At 40.5% G+C, this 21,682-nt stretch overlaps 1 protein-coding gene across 1 annotated transcript in view; it reads left to right on the forward strand.

The window, feature by feature from the left end:
- CPLX1 (complexin 1) overlaps window positions 1-21,682 on the forward strand; it is a 188,961-nt gene that overhangs the window by 138,446 nt on the left and 28,833 nt on the right. The window contains exon 3 of the mRNA XM_069964377.1: window positions 6,776-6,951. Coding sequence (XP_069820478.1) covers window positions 6,776-6,951 — 176 coding nt within the window. The remainder of the gene's footprint in view (window positions 1-6,775; window positions 6,952-21,682) is intronic.

Raw genomic sequence — 21,682 nt, forward strand, 5'->3', positions numbered from 1 at the left:
AACGTAGTGTGAACATAGCCTTAGGGCCCTATTCCACCAGACGATTATCGTTAGCATAATCGTTAACGATTAACGATCTCAAACGACCGCTATTGCGAAAGACCTGAAAACGTTCACTCATTTCCATGGAACGATAATCGTTACTTATGATCGTAATTGCGATCGTTTCTTCTTCCGTATTTCTTCGCTATTGCGTTCGTATCTATTGCGAACGACCGAACGATGTCTTATTCAATGCGAACGATTTGCGAACGTTTTGCGAACGAGCAACGATAAAAATAGGTCCAGGTCTTATAAAGCGATCAACGATTTCTCGTTCGGTCGTTAATCGTTACTGCATTTCAACCGAACGATTATCGTTTAGATTCGAACGATTTAACGATAATCTGAACGATAATCGTCCGGTGGAATAGGGCCCTTAGACTGCAGAATGAGATTAAAATGGCTTTCTTTGTACTCTAACCATAGAACATAATAAGTTTGCATAAGCTGTAGAACATTATTAGCATGATTATTTATGGGTTTTTCATGCATTTAGACAAAGCAAACCTAATTTCAAATCTGTCTGTATCTATTAACATGCCAAAAAAAAAGGTTAGCAATAGTGATGAGCGAGTACTAAAATGCTCGGGTGCTCGTTACTTGAGACGAATATCCCCCGATACTCGAGTGCTTGTTTCGAGTAATGAACCCCATTGAAGTAAATGGGAAACTCAAGCATTTTTGCAGGGGACCCAAGTTCGGTAGAAGGAAGGTCGTGTGAAAACCTGTCAACCTCAGAAAATGATGGAAACACCACAGAAATGAACAGGAAACCGCAGGGGCAGCATGTATGCATGCATCTAAGGCTGCCTAATCGCACCCTTATGCCAAATTCTGGGCAAAAGCTGTGAAATACAATCTGTTGGTGGCTGCACCTATACACACTTTGTGACACCCCCTTTACACTGAGCAAGCAGTAGTGAACTTAGATATGCCTTGTGTAAGAAATACAGAAATCAGAAAATATAGTAGAGGGCCCACTAGTTTTTAGGGGGCTGTGGGATACAATCTGTTGGTGGCTGCACCTATACACACTCTGTGACACCCCCTTTACACTGAACAAGCAGTAGTGAACTTAGATATGCCTTGCATAAGAAATAAAGAAATCAAAAAATAAAGTAGAGGGCCCACTAGTTTTTAGGGGGCTGTGGGATACAATTTGTTGGGGGCTACACCTATACACAATCTGTGACACCCCCTTTACACTAAACAAGCAGTACTGAACTTTGATATGCCTCTTGTGTAAGAAATACAGAAATCAGAAAATATAGTAGAGTGCCCAATAAAATAGTACTGAGTACTTCTTAGGGGTCTGTATGCAACACCTAATGTCCACTTTCTGCCAGCAGCCAATCACCACAGTGTGCTGTGGGGTAATACAATTTAAAAATGATTTGAAGCCCTTACAAGGGCTTGTTGCTTGTTTCGCTAGTATTCCCTGCTTACTGAAACGCTAATTCCCTCCCTAAGGCTCTCCCTGAGAAGCAGCAACTCTGTTCCTAATCTCTTCCAGCATGCATGTAAGCCCAGCCTCGGCGCCCGAGATTTTGATATGGCAGGGTCATCTGATCTGGCCAACCAATCGCTGCTATCGAAATGTATGGGTCCCACGTGATTGCAGGATGTACCAAAGAGTGTCCTGCATGTTTATTGGCTGAGAAAAAGCACCAAAACTTATAGGAAACGGATGATGAGATTTTCTCGAGTATCGCGAGATTCTCATCCGAGTAACGAGTACCATCGAGTACCCTAATACTCGAACGAATCCCAAGCTTGGACGAGCATGTTCGCTCATCACTAGTCAGCAATACTAGGTTTGAACTTTTTTTTTTTGGTATTGATAAGAATATTTTCATTTTTATGTTAGTTTCTTATTATCAGTTCTGCACCAGATTTAAATTTCGTGATGCTAAAAATGGGTAGGATTTAGTGGGAGAGGAAGGAGCCCTTCACAGCACTACACATTTACTATAATTTATGCCAGAAATTATAGTGAAAATGTACTGTATGCAGTGTGTCCTGGAGACTCCTGGAGAAAATCTCTTATTTATCAATATGAGTGCACCTCTTTGTAAATTTGGGGTATCTTACATGAGCACACCGCTTGCTATTTGCAAAAGCTAGTTCTAATAAACTTACCATTCTGTGCTCCTGCTGCATCCCTGGATAGTCTGGGGTACTGATGGGAACATGGTTGTGTTACCTTTGCAATCAGCAATAAAGATTTTACGCTACGAGTTTGCAGAGAAATCTGCTGCAAATCCTATTACTGTGATGTTCAATGAGCTTAGATACCTGCAGCGGAATTTTGATTCCGCTGCCAGTATGTAACTTTGGCCTCTTTAACCCCCCGCTGCCTGCAGCATACATTACCTGCTCGGCGCCCTGGCTGCATATGAGGCTCCCATCGGTCCCATCAGGAGCCAGGAGCCTTACATGCAGCCGTGGCGCCGAGCAGGTAATGTATGCTGCGGAATGAAAATTCTGCTGCAGGTATACAACCCCATTGAAGATCACAGTACCAGGATTCGCAGTGGATTTCGCTGCAAACTTCCAGTGTGAAATCCGATGCAAATATGGTACGTTTGAAGCTTCCCTTAAATGGGTAGCTGCCAGCCACAGGTGCTCGTGATTTGAGCTCCTACTGTCATTACAGTTCTTACTGCTGCCTGGATTACTGACCTCTGCATGACTTCCTAAACTGAGGTGCTCAGTCAAGCACCATGATGGAACGAGCCCCCCAATGCTCGATCAAGCACTTTGTTCGATAAAGCATGCTCAGTCAACACTATTTGAATCCTAAAATAATGCAGACAGTATCATTTTAACTGATAACCTTATGTCTCCTTCAGAAATAGCTGAATTTAGCTTCTTTCTACATAGTTAACATTTTATTACATAAAAAATTGTTCTCATCCGCCACTGTAATGCTAAGGAAGATTTCCGCTGCTTTTCTTCTTCAAATACACCATAGTATTATTTTGCAAAGAGCTGTGAACACACACCGCGTTAATAAAAACAGCATGTTCTCATAAAATTATCTGAACATCTATATTTAAAATATATAATTTGAGAGCAAGAAACTGAAAACTACTAAAGGTTACATTTTCTTTCACAGACAACAGCTTGAATCCCCAGATAAGTGATTTTTTTTTTATCTAGGTTGCTAAATGGTCTCTACTGCTAAAAGCTGCAATTTGAAGCTTTCATCTATATTTTTTCTATGTTCTTATTAGTACTTTTCCATTAAAATTCAACATTTGAAGTGTTCATAAGAAGAAAGCAGCTTGGAATGGATGAAATAAACTTTACAGCAGGGATTAATATATATTCTTTTGCATACAAATCTTAATTAACAGTTTGTTTTATAGCAGAAGAATGGATTATGTTGATTTTTATACCTATCATTATGAGTTTTCCATTTATGATTATAAAGTTGTAAAGTAGAAAGTCGACAAAATAAGACAGTAAAATTTTATTCTTTAAAGTAACTAAGGAAGATTTATCAAAACCAGTGCAAAGAAAATAAATGAGACTCCATCTTTGAAGGACAACTCTTCCATTTTTCATTTGTCCTATCCTCCATTTTATTATAATAGAAACCTATTAATCTATACTGTTGTACATGCTATTTATGCCTTACCATTCTGATGGCATGTTCATAATTGTTTTTATTCTTTATTTTTAAAGCTTTTAAGCTGGTTTTACACATGCTTGTCATAACCACATTTTTGTGTTCATATTACCGATGCAAGTCCCGGCCCAATTGCATTTCTGTCAGTTCAGATAATCAGAAACATGTTTGGGCCAGGGCATGAAGTGGTAATCTTAGGGTGGTATTACACGGGCCAATGGGGGCCCGATAATACCTGTAAATGAGCAGCGATCTGCTAGATCGTCGCTCGTTTACTGGACCTATTACACGGGCCGATAATCGTTAAACAAGGGCTGCAGGGACATCGTTACCGATGTCCTTGCAGCCCTTGCTTAACTATAAACTTTACCTATCCACGTTCCAGAGCTGCTTCTGCCGTCTGCTTCTTTACGGGTCCCGCGCGCTTTAACTTCAGAGTGGCCTGTCCCCTGACAGGCCACTCAGCCAATCACAGGCCGGGGCCGCCACGGCCTGTGATTGGCCGGGCGGCCTGTCAGCTGACAGGCCACTCTGAGGCTAGAGCACGCAGGACCCAGGTAGAAGAAGACGGCAGCAGCAGCCCTGGAACGTGGATAGGTAATGTATATCGTCAGTCACCGGCTGCGCACCGCTATAACACATAGCGGTGCGCAGTCGGCGCCCAACGAAAATAGTTCAGAACCTATATCAACGATCAGCCGCTGATTGTTGTCATCGGCTGATCGTTGTATTTATTACATTGAGCGATAATCGGCCGAATGAAAGGGCAACAGTACTCAGCGGATCACTCTACCCACCTCTGCTCGGAGAGGGGTATGAGTGCTGTGCAACTTCAGAGAAATGGTCAGCATTTTTGTGCTATAAAATATAGGATATCCTTTACCACCGTAAGGTGGTAGATCCCACTATAAATGAAAGCAAATGAATATAAAATAGAGAAAACCAATTTGGTCCCATAAATTTGACATTATATTGTATTTTTTAATTCATCATTGTCCATCCATAGTAGTTAATTACTAAATAAATTGCATACTGTGCTTAAACTATGTTCACTATTGTATATATGTATTGCTAGATTTTGTTTTGCACACGTTGGTTTCGTTTTGTCGATAGCTAAGATATATGCATTAGCTGACTTTCAGAAATCTATAAGCATTAGTAAATGAGTATTTTTGTCATGTGAACTAGTTCAGTACTATAAATGATGCATGATGAGAAGTCCCAAGACTGGGAAACCTATGAAATATTTGATCTTCTGCCAAAAATGAAATTTATTTTAATGGGGTCAGAACACTACTGGCTTTTAACCATCATTTCCTCAATACTGCATTTCATTTTTGAAGATAGATTTCAAGAAGCAAAGGTTTTAACAGTGAGCAGCATTGATCTTTCTGACCTGGGGTTTGCAAGCAGATTCTCTTCATCTCCTGTACAGATGTCAGGTGAATTGAAACAATCATACTGACATTAAAAAATTATAGTATCCCCTAGGCTATGATTTCTGTTCATCTTCCAGATATAGAAAAACATGGATATAGCTAATACAAAATAAGAAACTTGTGGTAAAGATACAGACAGTCATGTGTTCTAATCAATGCTGATAGTAGTGTATCCTATAGGGGCACACACTATTAAAAGAGGAATAATAACATGAAGATGTCAATATATTTCTTAGAGGAATAACAGAGGAAGGGCACTAATAAGAAAAGATGTTAATTTATTTTATGATATACACTTCTGAAATATTTTATATCTCCACGTACTTTGAACGAATGCGAAGGTTGGGGCAAACTGATAGATATTACAGATTTGAGTAAACACTAAAGGTGAGCACACTGGGCAGAGGTTCGGGTTTGTACGTATCTGAACCAATGGCATTTCAATCCTGCTGGCTTCCTATTTCATGAGGAAAGTGGAGACAGCCTGAGTCCCGCCTAGAAAACAGGAATACAGCCTAGGTTAAAGGTTGTATCCCTGTTTTCCAGGCAGGACTTGGGCTGTATCCACTTTTTCCACAGAACGTGAAGACAGCGGGAGTCAAATGCTGATTGTTCAGGTTAATAGCTTGGGCTGGTTTGTTTATCTCTAATAAACACATTCTCATGGGCTATCGGGATTTCTGCCAACATGTCATTGATGAGGGTTGGAGGGAAACCCAGCTGAAAATAATTCACATGGCTATATATTGCTTCACACTGCCCCAATCCACATTGTTTCCCAATAGATTGACCGCATGCCCAAAATGTGCTTTACCAGGTGCAGACCTCTATCAGGGTTTTTGGGATTGTAAAGCAATTCAGCAGTTTTTGGGAGATGTAAAGGGACTCTCTACCCCTGATATTGAGCTGATTTCAGGATTACCATAATACTCTTTTAAGGTAACTCATTGTATTCAGCTATGGAAAACATGGTTTTATGCTAAAAAATGGGGGGCTCTAAGGGGGGCATATTGAACATTGTTAGCGTGATTTACATGGCTACAGCACATCTATTGGTGACTTCTTGAACTGCAATTTTTTATTTCATAAATTACCTAGATGATCTAAAAAGTTGATCACTTACGGCCGGACCCACACACACATACAGACTTACACACCTTCCCAAACCACTGGTACCATCCTTTACTACTCATCATTGCATTGGTGGTCTGGGGATCTGTATGTCTACTGGAGCCAGTATTAAGGATAAGCTTTTATTTGATGTATTGGGTCATTGAGTGCTTGTGGCCTAGGCCTACTGATGATAAACATACAGCTCAGGAGTGTGATGACAGAAGAAGGAGGGGAGAGAGGCACTGCAGGCCTAGGGCACAGATGCCCTAAACCACGCTTCATTGACACCCAAAATTTTTTTTCTAAAAGCCAGCACTACATATTCGCCTTGAGTGCTCGTTGTTTGTTTTCATCTGATTCGGAGCAGCGGAACGTATGCAAGAGTCCTGGGAAAATTAAATTTTGCTAACTTAGTATATTGCACTGGCTATAACACATGTGCATACTTGAAGAATATGTGTTATACCACTCCAGCGAGATCCATACATAACATAAAGGATTCTTTCAACCAGCCTTTAGGCCTAAATCCTATTCATTTAATTTTTAGGTGCTACAAAAGACATGGGAAAAATGCTTGGGGGAGATGAGGAAAAGGATCCAGATGCCCAAAAGAAAATGGAAGAACAGCAAGAGGCTTTACGTCAGCAGGAGGAGGAAAGAAAAGCAAAATATGCAAAGATGGAAGCAGAGAGAGAAAACATGAGGCAAGGTATCAGGGATAAGGTAAGCAGATAAAACAAAACAGCATGATCACAATTTGTCTGTAACGTTACAACATTACCTATACTAATTGCATAATATAACTAAAATAAAGTATCATCTACATATACCACAGTATCCCTACTTAAATAGGCACTGCTGTTTCAACAAACTCTACATTAATCAAAAGTACAAACAAATGTAAGGAACATAATATATCAGAGAAAAACTACTTTCTTCTCTTAAGATGCTCCTTTCCTTTTCCCCACACCCTCCGAAACTTTAATTCACTGAGGACAAACACCTTAATTTCATCTTACAAGATAGACTAGCAAATCACTGTGGGATCAGGTTTTATGCTGCCTGTAAAAGTTTATTGAGTGAGGATTGGTGACTACAGAGATGGGAGAGGGGACTAATTGGAGTGAGCCAGAAGCAAACTGATTGCTAAGAGAACATACTGTATCAGATCTCAGAGTTTCAGTATAAGAGTTATTGTTCTTTTGTAAAAAAAAAAAAAAAAAAACAACAACTGTGTTGCATGTCTGTCTTCCCTAGAATCTTTGGGGAATCACTCTTACAGTGCTCACTATTACAGTGCTCTTAATAATGCCATAGCCTGGCACATACTGTAAAATGCCTAAAGCTCTGAATGGCAAGGCTTATTCCATGTTTAACTGTGTCCAAACACACTACCTTGTCCATTACGCTTCAAATTGTTCACAAGAAATGATTAGAAACTGACACTAGATTTATGATTACAGAACATTATTGTGACGTTATAAAATAAAACAGAAACAATCCAACTTTTCTTAGCTGTCCTTCATTTGGAAAATCTGTATTATGTTCATTAAACTCTAGATAGACATAATTTAACTAGAGATGAGGGAGCACGCTCTGTGTGTACTCCTGGAATGAGCAGTGGCAGGTTAACATTTTTAGGCTGGGAAGGGCATATATATGGCTCTTCCCATCCTGGTACAACTAGGCTGCTGCTGTTTTCAGTAGTTTTCATGCTATGTTTGTCTTAAAGTGTGTCTGTAGTTTGTAAAAGCAAGTGTACCTGTCGTTTGTACACATATCAAAAGTTTTGATCAGTCTGGGTCTGAGTGTTTAGACCCATACTATTCGGGAGATTGAGAGGGAGAGGACCACACTGCAGACCATCCTCTCCCTGCTCTATGTAACAAAAAAGAGTCAGGCTTATAATGTAAGTCTATGGAACCCGACTGTTTATTTCTCTTTTTCTAACACAAAGTGGAAGTGGACTGCGCTGCAGTGCATCCTCTCCCGCTTGTTCTCCTGATCGGTACAGGTCTGAACACTCAGACCTGGACTGATCAAAACTTTTGACATGTGTACAAACGACAGGTACACTTGTAATCTTCTACATGTTATATAAAATGGAATCCCCTGAGTTGTTACAATTTTATTCTTACTTATTCTCTGAGAACCTTAACATTACTTACAGATGTGTGCATGACTTGACACAAAGCCTTATCAATTTTACATTTACCACTACTGTGAATAACTGTCAAAAAAAGAGTTTTATTGCTGTCAGTGAGAGAAACAAAATAAGTCTTGCAGATATAGCTTTTGTTGGCTAATAAAAAGAGAAGAAAATGTGAGAAATAAGAAGCTTTTGTGTCACTTTAGATCTCTTTACATGCTTAACATAACAAAATATCTAAGAAACACATACCATATATGAAGGATGAGCTGATATGAAGGCTTTACTATTGAGATCATTCTATCAATTTGATACATGGTAAATACATGCACATTTTTTTAAAAAAAAATCACGTTTAGCTGAAGAGTAAATCCTTCGGATTATCTTACAGATGAGCAGTGTGAAAGTTTTATTGCCTCTAAATTGATGTTAGTTCACAGACCTGATGTCCTCACTATCTTTGGACATGATTCCTTAGATGCTGTAACATGACATAAATCCTTACGACAGATTCATTCCTGTGTTAAGTGTGTCAAAAACCAGTGTAAATTTGTTTCCTAGACACATCTGTCTTTTTAGAATTTAAAACTGCCTGTTATCAGTGGCGTAGCTACCAAGGTCGCAGCGATCACCGCTGCGAACTGGCCCGCCATGAAGGGGGGCCCGCGAGGCCCCGCCCTCGCCACTGCACTCTCTTGTGACCGCAAGCATAGTTTTGGTTGCGGTCACAAGAGTTCCGCTACTGTCCCTAGCTGATGCGCGGCTGCCGGGGGTGTCCTGTCCTATCCCCGGCAGCGCGCGCATCAGTGAACTCCCTGTGCTTCCTGGGGCCCTGACTTCCGGCACAGGAAGCAAACCTCCTGTGGCGCTCCTGTGCCAGAAGTCCCAGCCCCGGTGCACGGGGAGCTCTCTGATGTGCGCACTGTCGGTGAAGCCGGAAGCAATCGAGTGCTGATCTCATTGATCTATGCTGTATAACTATTCAGCATAGATCTCAATGAGAGATCAGTGTGCATATACTGGAAGTCCCCCAGGGGGGCTTCTAGTATAAGTGTAAAAAAAAATAAAAAAAAATGTTATTAACCCCTTAGTGACCGCCGATACGGCTTTTTACGGCGGTCACTAAGGGTCCTTATTCTGCTGCCATCAGCTTTTTACGGCGATGGCGGAGAATAAGGCTGCGGGGCCGGGACGGCCCCCATCCCATCCCCCCAGCTACCGGAGGTAGCTGAGGGGTTGGGGCAGTGTGTGTGGTCCGTCCCGCCCCCCCCCTTACCGACGATCGCCGCTATTAATGTTATAGCAGCGGCCGTCGGTAAAGGGGATTACCGGTGCCGCCGCCTTTCATCTCCCCCCGCCGTGAATCCACGGCGGGGGGAGATGAAATAAGTGTCCCTCAGACCTCAGATCAGCCCCCCCTAGTAGGGCGATCACTAACCCCCCTCCCCCGGCGGCCATCATTTCCAAGATGGCCGCCGCCATCCCTGCGAACAAACAATGTTTGTTCGCAGGGATGGAAAAGTTTAAATGAATGAAAGCCCCATGCTCTCTGCCACCGGAGGTAGCGGAGAGCATGGGGCAGTCATCGGGGACTCCCCTGTGGGGTCCCGGTATATACTATATACCGCTGATCGCTTGTACCATGTGCCGCCGGCACTTTTTATCCCCTGTCACCATGAATGATTGGTGACAGGGGATAAAAAGTGATGTCCCCCCACCCCCCAAGTCGCCCCCACCCCCCCTGTCACCCCCATCCCCCAGTCACCCCCCCTTCCAGATATACGTTACCTGATCCTGGAGCTCCTTCCTCCTCGGCGTCCTGGCTGGTTGTGAAGTGCGCATGCGCTCCACAACCAGCCAACTCTGGAAAATTTAAAGTGACAGAGACCAATTTGGTCTCTGTCACTAAACTATGATTATTGTGATAGAAAATATCAAAGTAATCATAGTAATACAGTGAAAATGAATATATAAAGTACAAAAAGTGACAAACATACAAAAAAAATAAAACACACACTTTTTATTATAGTAATAATTTCAGTTTACTCCCAAATTACCCCTAAGCCCCCCAGATTACCCGTAACCACCGCACGTTGCCCATAACCACCGCACGTTGCCTGTAACCACCGCACGTTGCCCGTAACCACCCCAGATTGTCTGTAAGCACTGCAGGTTGCCTGTAACCACCCCACGTTGCCCGGATCCACCCCAGATTGTCTGTAAGCAGTGCAGGTTGCCCGTAACTAGCCCACGTTTCCCGTAACCACCCCAGATTGTCTGTAAGCACTGCAGGTTGCCCGTAACCACCCCACGTTGCCCGTATCCACCCCAGATTGTCTGTAAGCACGGCAGGTTGCCTGTAACCACCCCACGTTGCCCGTATCCACCCCAGATTGTCTGTAAGCACTGCAGGTTGCCTGTAACCACCCCACGTTGCCCGTATCCACCCCAGATTGTCTGTAAGCACTGCAGGTTGCCCGTAACCACCCCACGTTTCCCGTAACCACCCCAGATTGTCGGTAAGCACTGCAGGTTGCCCATAACATCCCCACATTGCCCGTAACCACCCCAGATTGTCTGTAAGCACAGCAGGTTGCCCGTAACCAGCCCACGTTGCCCGTAACCACCCCACGTTGCCTGTAACCACCGCATGTTGCCTCTGACCACCTCACATTGCCTCTGACCATGCCACGTCGCCTCTGACCACCGCAGGTTGCCTCTGACCACCGCAGGTTGCCTCCGACCACCACAGGTTGCCTCTGACCACCGCAGGTTGCCTCTGACCACCCCAAATTGCCAATGACCCCCTTCAAATTGCGGTAACCATGCCAGATTACAGGTACCCACCCGAGATTACCTATAAGCACTTCAGTTTATCCGTAACCACCCCACATTGCCCGTAACCACCCCACATTGTCTGTAAGCACTGCAGGTTGCCCGTAACCACCCCACGTTGCCTGTAACCACCCCAGGTTGCCGTAACCACAGCAGGTTGCTTGTGACCACCCCATGTTGTCCGTAACCACCCCAGATTACCTGTAACCACCTCAGGTTGCACATAACCACCCCTGGTTGTCCGTAACCACCCCACATTACCTGTAATCTAATTTTTTTTATTTTATTTTAGTAACTGCGCTATTCTAATAACCATTACTAGCTGCGGTTTTGCTCCAGTAAATTGGCACTCCTTCCCTTCTGAGCCCTGCTGTGTGCCCATACAGTGGTTTATGCCCACATATGAGGTACCGTTTTACTCAGGAGAACCTGCGTTACAGATTTTGGGGTACGTTTTCTCTCCTGTTCCTCGTCAAATTGAGAAATTTCAAACAAAACCAACATATTATTGGAAAAATTCGAGTTTTTCATTTTTACTGGCCAATTTTGAATACTTTCCTCTAATACCTGTGGGGTCAAAATGGTCACCACACCCCAAGATGAATTCTTTGAGGGGTGCTAAACACCTATAAACCCATCCGATATGCAAATAAACAAAGATATGAAATGCATTAGTACAAAAACACTTCTTCTCCCTGAAGAAGCCAATAGCAAAACGACGTTGGAGGAGTGTGAGGTGGGAGGCCTGAGGCTTTGGGAATTGTATCCCTGGGTAACATTGTTTATGTGCACTTGCTTATACCTTGTTTTATTGAGCTATGCAGCCTGTGTTTTTGGATATATTCTAGTATTTGCACTTTATAATATGCTTACAACTGGGCTGTTTATAGCCAATTTATGAGTATTTAAGATATGCACTTGCACTTTAATCTTTAAACATATACCTGTCCTCATGTTTGGTCTCCCACCTCCCGGGTCTCTGTTTGTTTTTATGTTTTTTCTTGTCCCTATTATTGTTGCGATATTTCCCAATAAAGTGTTTTTGTACTAATGCATTTCATATATTTGTTTATTTGCATATCGGATGGGTTTATAGGTGTTTAGTTCATTCTTTATACCATTCGGTTATTTCTCCCCCCCCTGTTTCTTTTTCTGGGGTATAGGACGTTCATCACAGAATCCAGAATCTATACGTGTTTTCTTTGAGGGGTGCACTTTCCAAAATGGGGTGACTTTTGGGGGGAATCTATTCTGCTGACACTACAGGGGCTCTGCAAACGCACCTGGCGCTCAGAAACTTCTTCAGAAAAATCTGCACTGAAAATGCTAATTGGCGCTCCTTCCCTTCTGAGCCTGGCTGTGTGCCCATACAGTGGTTTATGCCCACATATGGGGTACCGTTCTACTCAGGAGAACCTGCGTTACATATATTGGGGTGACATTTCTCTCCTGTTACTCGTGAAATTGAGAAATTTCAAACTAAACCAACATATTATTGGAAAAATTTGAGTTTTTCATTTTTACTGTCTAATTTTGAATACTTTCCTCTAATACCTGTGGTGTCAAAATGCTCACCACACCCGAAAATGAATTATCTGAGGGGTGTACTTTCCAAAATGGAGTGACTTATTGGGAGATTTTACTCTGCTGGCACTACAGGGGCGCTGCAAACGGACCTGGCACTCAGAAACTTCTTCAGCAAAATCTGCATTGAAAAAGCTAATTGGCGCACCTTCCCTTCTGAGCCCTCCTTTGTGCCCATACAGTGGTTTACGCCCACATATGGGGTACCATTGTACTCAGGAGAACCTGTGTTACAAATTTTGGGGTACTTTTTTTCTCTTGTTCCTCGTGAAATTGAGAAATTTCAAGCTAAACCAACATATTATTGGAAGAATTCGAGTTTTTCATTTTTACTGTCTTCTTTTGAATACTTTCCTGTAATACCTGTGGGGTCAAAATGCTTACCACACACCAAGATGAATTCTTTGAGGGTTGCACTTTCCAAAATGTGGTGACTTATGGGGGGGTTTCTCTCTGCTGACACTACAGGGGCTCTGCAAACCTGGCGCTCAGAAACTTCTTCAGCAAAATCTGCATTGGAAAAGCTAATTGGTGCTCCCTTCCTTCTGAGCCCGGCTGTGTGCCCATACAGTAGTTTACGCCCACATATGGGGTACCGTTGTACTCAAGAGAACCTGCGTTACAAATTTTGGGGTGCTTTTTCTCTCATGTTCCTTTTGAAAATGAGAAACTTTAATCTAAACGTATATATTATTGGAAAATGTAAATTTTCCATTTTTTTACTGCCTAATTGTGAATACTTTCCTCCAGCCCCTGTAGGGTTAAAATGCTTATTATACCCCTAGATTAATTCTTTAAGGTGTGTAGTTTCGAAAATGGGGTCACTTATGGGGGTTTTCAGGATACCAGACTTCTAAATCCATTTAAAAAAAGAACTGGTCCCTAAAAAAATCAGTTTTGGAAACTTTCACGAAAATGTGATAATTTGCTGATAAATTTCTAAGCCCCATAACACCCTAAAAAAGTAAAATATGTTTACCAAATTATGCCAGAATAAAGAAGACATATTGGTAATGTGACTTAGTAACTAATTTATGTTCTACGACTTTCTTTTTTTAGAAGCAGAGAATTTCAAAGTTCATAAAATGCTAATTTTTTTAATTTTTCATGATATTTTGATGTTTTTCACAAAAAGCACACAAAGTTGTGACCAAATTTTTCCACTAACATAAAGTGCCCTATGTAACGAAAAAACAATCTCAGAATCGCTAGCATACGTTAAAGCATCACTGAGCTATAAGAGCATAAAGTGAGACAGGTCAGATTTTGAAAAATTAGCCTGGTCATTAAGGCCCAAACTAGCTGCAGCACGAAGGGGTTAATAAAAAGTCCCCTCCCCTAATAAAAGTTTGAATCACCCCCCTTTCCCCATGTTATAAATAAAAAAAATAAATAAACATGTTTGGTATCGCCGCGTGCATATTAATTTCTAATAAAAGTTTGAATCACCCCCCTTTCCCCATGTTATAAATAAAAAAAAAAATAAACATGTTTGATATCGCCGCGTGCATATTAATTTCTCAAATTCCTGATCTCGCACAGTAAACGGCGTCAGCGCAAAAAAATCCCAAATTGCAAAATTGTGCATTTTTGGTCACATCAAATTCAGAAAAATTGTAATAAAAAGCGATCAAAAAGTCACATATGTGCAATCAAGGTACCGATAGAAAGAACACATCATGGAGCAAAAAATGACATCTCACCCAATCCCATAGACCAAACGATAAAAACGCTATAAGCATGGGAATGCAGCAATTTTAAGGAACATATATTTGTTAACAATGGTTTGAATTTTTTACAAGCCCTCTTATTATATAAAGGTTATACATGTTACATATCGTTTTAATCGAAACGACTTGAGAAACATATATAACAAGTCAGTTTTACCCCAGGGTGAACGGCGTGAAAACAAATACCGCCCATATAAACAAAATGTGTTTTGTTTTGTTTTCAATTTCACCACAAAAATTTTTTTTCTGGTTTTAACCTATGTTCACACTGCGTATGAGTCCGGCCACATTTCGTACGCCACCGTACATGTGCGGCTGAAACTAAGGGCATGGGAAAAATAGACATGCGGCCGGATGCGTACGAACCACGAACATACGCCCGTAGTACAGTTATGCTTCCCTAGCTTGTTTCGAAGTGATCTGAAACAGGTCATTTACTTGGAAATCTTCGCCCAGCCCCGTAAACCACACAGAACCTTTTGGATCGAAAGATCAAGTTCAATTTGGCTGAAATAAGTACTCCGTACGGGACCACACTGAAATCCACAGCCGTGAGTTTTAACATTTCCGTCCTCAAACAATGGTCTTGTTCATTTTTCACGGCGCCGTATACGATCCGTCCGTAAGCTCATACGTAGTGTGCATTGTGCGGGCGTATATCGTATACTTTCAAGCAAACGCATCAACCTCCAAACTACGTGCGTATATTCGCGGTTCGCACTACGGCCGGAAACATACGCAGTGTGAACATAGCCTAACAGTGTACTTTAAGAAAAAATTCAGCCGTCATTGCAAAGTGCAAAGTGGCGCAAAAAATAAGGGCTCATTTGGGTTTTTAGGTGAAAAATTGCAAGTGCTATGGCCTTTTAAGCACAAGGAGGAAAAAACAAAAAAGCAAAAATCGAAATTGGCTCTGTCCTTAAGGGGTTAATTTACTGCTGCTGTTATATCAACAACAAAAAAGAGCCTGAAACTACTTTGTCTAGGGAGTGACAGCCCACTCAGCCAATCACTTACTGAGATCGGACAGCCAGTGATAAGCTGAGTGTGCTGTCACTCCTGAGATAAGTTTCAAAAGTAGAGGCAGCTGCAATCAGTGGAGGGCACTGGATACCAGTAGGAGGACACTTGGCGAGCATGAAAATGTAAGCATAGGCATTTTTGTTTTCTGTATAACAGTAGCAGTATATTAAAAGTTGTCTTATGTTGAATAACCCCTTTAAGTTAGATCTATAAAGGATTTAAAGTAATGTAAAAATATTTGCAGGTATGTTGATGGATATAACCAATTGGTGCAAATGAACACAATAGATCCTGATTAATCCCACTGAATCCAACTGATAATTAATTACAAATAGCAAAGCAGACTGAGACCAACTTCCCACTGTGGGAAAGAGCCATCATTTAACAAAAAAAGCCCGCCATATTTTTACAATGACGGGTGATAATGATCACGATCATTATTTGCAGCTGTCATTATCAAAATGGTGGTGCACTGCTGTGAGGCTCGACCAGTCACTTGCTAGCTGCTACTGTGTGATGCCACTATGGTGGTGGTTGGTCGGAGTATAGCTCAGCCAGATTTTGTACTGTGGTGACGCCAGTGCTAAGTGGGCGCACAGGTATGGAGGCACACCTGCTTTTAGTTTAGAGTGGTGAGCTATACCCTTTCCCCTGTGGTTGGCGACCTGCTGGGCTGTGAGAGGGTCTCTTGCATACTTATCATGGTGGTCCGGAGTGGAGTTGTGACCCACCCGGACTATTGGTACCGCCACCCACAGAAAGGGGAGATGACCCAAGGAAGGTGCAAATTACTGTGTCAGTGTTTAAGTAATAATCACTGAGTCCTGTTACCATAAATAAACTGTACGGGAACAAGACTAAGGATGACTAAGTGTGAGAATACACTTCCTCTCCCCATGTGACAATTTCCTACTGGGTATGTAATACCTGCTGTGAGTGGGTGAGAAGAGAGTGCAAAGAAGAAAGAGAACAGAGATAGGTGGAGAAGAGAAAAGACCTCTAATTGGTGCGCAAATAACTAACAACAACCTTTTGAGTACTACAGCAGTGCAATACATAGATACAAGACATACATACTAGCGACATCTAGTGACAAAACTTAGGTACTACTTTTACTTAGAGTACAGGCTTTTGCGAGGGGTGTATAAACTAGTAAAACCTGTGCTGGGATACCTCAAAAAGAAGACTGTCATTTTGCGTTAAAATCCTGTAGTGGGAACCATTAAAATTCCATACTTTATTAGAAAATCTTCACATAGGACAGTAATAATAAAAGTTTACGCGTTTCAGCACTTCTCGCGCCTTGTTCACAACTGAAGCATCACATATACTGTATATATGATATACTGTATTTTTTTTTCTTGGGTTTTTATGTCATATTTATTCCTGATGTTGTCTATAGGAGAGATATGTCAGATTGACAAATGAAGTAAATTCTGCCCTTTCGTATGTAAGGTCAAACAATCATATGCCCCCTTTTGGGGTCAAGGGTGTCCAATCTGTCATTTCTAGAGGAGAGAGTTGTTGGAAGTCTCCTCTAGTCTGGTTTCTTCCTCTCTTGCTTATTAATATTGCACAGCCTGTGAAGAATGAGAAACCTAAGAAAGATCTCATTTCCCCATGAGGCCCAAAGCAGCCAAATGTGCTGTATGTCATACATACTTCTAGTGTTTTATGGCTGTTTTCTTCTTTATGGATTTTCCCCACAGAAATCTTTAACATGTCCATGTAATGCCAATGTAATCCCACCCAAAACGTGAATCTTTTTAGAGATGATTTAAAATGCATTATAACATAAACTGTATTATGAGGCAATCTGCTATTTCCAGCAAGTTAAAAAATTAATGGGGGACATTAACACAAACTGTGCTATATTTCTTACTAATAATAAGTGTATGTCGTAGAAAAGTGTGCTGGATTTAGAAAGGGATTTGTGCTATTTTTCTCTGTTTTCCGCTGCCTACGCCTTTTTGAAGTTTTGCACTGGGAAGGGGCATAGTTTTCTATTAGCTACTTTTTTTTTCATTAGATTTATCATGTGTGAATTTTCCTTTTTTTTAACAAAAAATTGCACAGCAGTACTCCACTCCTACCCAAGCGTAGTTTTTTTTTTTTGCCAAGCTGTTTAGGTAAAAATTGTGCAAGAATTATCAATCCATGTATGCCTAATAGCAAAATTTGCACAAGAAAAGTAAGAATATGCATAGTGTGTAATAATGACCACCTGCACAAAAAGAAGTGTGCAAAAGATGTGTCTTACTGAAAAGCACATATACATTATTATTTATAGGGGTGTTTACAATCACTTTGTCCTTTTAAATCCAGTGGTATAAACACAATTAATTTATGTACATCCTGAAACAAGGCAGTTAATTTTTTTTTCAAGGACAAGTTGAATAGTTTTTATGTCCTCGTGGCTAATTTTTGCATCCACCACTGGTGATAAATACTTCAGATACAAGCTGTAATTACAGAGCCATTTATTACAGAGCCAAGTTCTGATCTCTATAGAAGAATTTACATATATGGAGTAAGGCCTGGGTACTACCATTGCAGAATAAAATAGTAGATAATGGTGTTAGATTTAAAGGGTTAAAGGGAACCAGTAAGATGGACTGACCCCATTAGAACACAAAACACTACATATGCATGTTATTAATGTAGTCCCCATCATATCCTTAACTTAAATTTAGGCTCCTGCTATTGTCCAACAATAAAATTTCAATCCACCCCAGGCAATATGCAAATGAGCGGTATGTAGGCATCACTGGGGAAAAGAACACAACTAGTCATGATGGCTTGCCTGTAATTACACTCAGCAGGCATGATTAAATAGTTTTTATGTTTGGCAGGATATGAGGTAGAGGCCTCTCTGCCTGTCAATGTTAAGGGAGTTATCCGACAGGGCAAGAAAAAAAATCTTGAAACCATGTTCCAGTGTTCCACCTCATTGACCTCATAGTCCTGAAAATTTGTCACTGTAGTACTCCCAAACACCCGATGTACCACATTGTAAAAGTCCTCAACTTCCAATCTGCAGGGTGCATACTGCCAGATACTACACGTCCCATTCTCTATTACGTGCGTCATCAATGCTCTGCAGCATGTCTATACTCCCAATTCCCGTCCCTAATCCCCTCTCATCAAACCATCACTAAGGAAGAAGATGTATGACTGCACATCACAAAAGGGCTGGCTAGGAAGCTGAGATCAGAACTGTGTCAACAACTAGAAATGGTGTAGATATGTGATATATTGTCACAAAATGCCCCTGAGAACAGTGATGAATGGGGTCGACAATAAAAAGCAAGCCCAAAAACTACAGTACTTTAGGCGGGGAGGTTGAAGTGTATAAAATTACAGATAGAGGCCAAAACTGCAATGCAAGCACATTACACTGTTATAACTTCTGGGAAAAGCTATTAATTGCTGTATACTTGTTTTGCTTCAGAGTACCCTTTTAATAACACATACTAGGCAGTATTAGTGCTTTAATAGGGTCAATGCACATGGCTGTCTTCCTTTAAATAGTACTCTACCGCATGATTGAATAAAATGGTGTTGTGCAGGTCATATAATATCTGTTATTTTTAGTCAATTATTTATGTTTATGTTGAAGTTATTTGCTTGCTATTAGAGTAACTAATGCACTTGTCTTATAATCCTATATAATCCTAGAAATAAAATAGAAGGTACATTTTAGAAAACAAATGAGAGAAATGCAAAGCTTGCAGCCTCACATCGATTTTTGCCTATTTGTTTATCTTTTCCACTTCTCTTAGGGGATTGATTAACACTTATTCTGTCCAATACCCAGAGGAGTGTCTAAGCAACTGAGCTATGATTTAGGCACCTTGTCAGACAGAACAAAAGTTTCACTTTAATTCGTTTCTGTTAGCTGTTCTCTCTAAAAGATTACTTTTGAGAATTTAATTTGCAGTGTATGGAAAGTACATAGATGCAGCTGGAAAAATATACATTTAGATCTCCATCTTAAATAATGTATTGCCAAATTGAAACTTCATTAGAGTACATTTTCTTGTACTTGCCATGTCATTGAACGAATCATAATGTAAGGCATTAATAATAGACATATAAATAGATTTATGGAATATTACTATTGGAACTTTTGTAGAACTCAAGTAAATATCCTATACGTGTATCTTTTACAGTGCTGGGGAAATTATCAGTAAAAGACAGAAGTCTGAAAAAGATTATTTGCAGGGTAAAATGAAATAATTATGGGACAATATTTTTTGTAATTTCACCTTACTGTAGAAGTAACATGTGGCACCTTGCAATTTCATAGAAATGTGTGTCAGGAGCTGGTCACTGTGTTACTGACAGATGCCATCTGCAGAAAGAATTATTCTCCTTTACCCGACCCATGGTGTAAGGGTATGGGTCGAAAAGGGGTTAATGTAATTGAGGCTATTCCCCATATATGTGCCCCATCAATAATAAAGAATTTTATAAATAGGGCATTAGAGGTTTATCACTTACTTCTACACAAAATAATTGTGAGGAAAAACACACAAAAGAATCCTACTGAATACAAAGGGGAGTTGTAGGGTCAAACCACTGCTTTTCCTTTATTATAATAAAAAAAGACAAATTAAAGTCGGCACAGTGAAACTTTCTTCCCCTCAGACAGGGATATCTATTTGAAAAAAAAAAAAAAAAAAAACTACCATCAGATTCCAGAAGGTTACACAGTGAACATTAGGAAAGTGCTGGACAAAATACATTTTGTGAATGCATGGATTTCCTCATTCATATATTTGTAACTCCTTTTTCTAGGGCTTTAGAGATTTCTGCAACAGATCTGCTGTGTGATCATGCCCCTACAGTCCCCTATAGGTATAATTTATTAGAATATATATACATATAGTACAGTATTTTGGCACTTTTGAAATTAAAGTGCCCTGAAAAAAGGCTATGTTCACAGCTCTTTCCTATCTTTTCCGCTGTTCAGTCAACCCAATTTGGGAGTACTTTATGTGGCACCTTGCAATTTTATAAGTGTATGTGCATGCGTCGGGAACTGGTCACAGTGCCACCAATCGCAGCTGTCAAAACTATTAAGCTACCAAGATTTCTATTGAGATCTCCAATATCAGCCATTACTGACGGATGCCATCTGCAGAAAGAATTATTCTCCCTTATCCGACCCATGGTGTAAGGGTATGGGTCAGAAAGGGGTTAATGTAATTGAGGCTATTCCCCATATATGTGCCCCATCAATAATAAAGAGTTTTATGAATAGGGCATAATTGGTTCTTAGCAAAACATTGATCAAATAGAATGTGCCATCTCAAAACGTTAATGTGAACCCCAGAGCAATGGTGAACCCCAGAGAGATGATATTAGCAATTGCCTCTCTTGGACTAGAAATCTACAAAACTGGGCAAGTAGGATCCAAATAATCTCTGTTTAAAACGCCCACAGGAGATTGGTGGAGTGCCAGCTAAAAGGATGTAGCCATCTCAAAATACTTAGTGTGCATATAGCCTTAGGGTTCCTCTCACCAGTGTTTATACTGAGATGATAGCTTATGCATGTAAAAATATTTATTTCTTGATAAAATAACACACAGGTATTACTTTATAAATGTAAATTGATACATTACTGCTGGAGCTCTATGGTAATAGACACATATTTTATTCCTCTGGTTGCACGCTGTTTTTAATTTATTTTCTCTTCCAGAGTACAGTACATCATTTGAGAATGCCATTAGCCAGTTTTTTAACCTTTGCATAATAAAAATACTTTATCATCTTTTAATGGTTCAGCTAAATTAAATGTACATTAAGCTTTCTCTAAATGAATAAACCAACAATGGCAGACAAACCAACATTGTAGAAATGTATAGAAATGTATAAGCTAGAGCTAGGAAAACATTTTTTCAACATAAATTGTCTGTACAAACAAATTAGAAATTATTACTACAAAGTTGGGTTAAAAATACTATATTAGGAGCTGATATAACTAAACCTATTTTCTAGTCAAAGTAAGTAGCAATATTCATATTGGATGGTGGATTGGAAAATCATTACACAAAATTTAGTCTGGAAAGAGGTTTGTCTTCTCAAAGAAGTTTTTTGCAGTGGCGTTAATGTATTTACTATCGCAT

This window comes from Dendropsophus ebraccatus, chromosome 3 (assembly GCF_027789765.1).
Source record: "Dendropsophus ebraccatus isolate aDenEbr1 chromosome 3, aDenEbr1.pat, whole genome shotgun sequence".
Taxonomy (NCBI): Eukaryota; Metazoa; Chordata; class Amphibia; order Anura; family Hylidae; genus Dendropsophus; species Dendropsophus ebraccatus.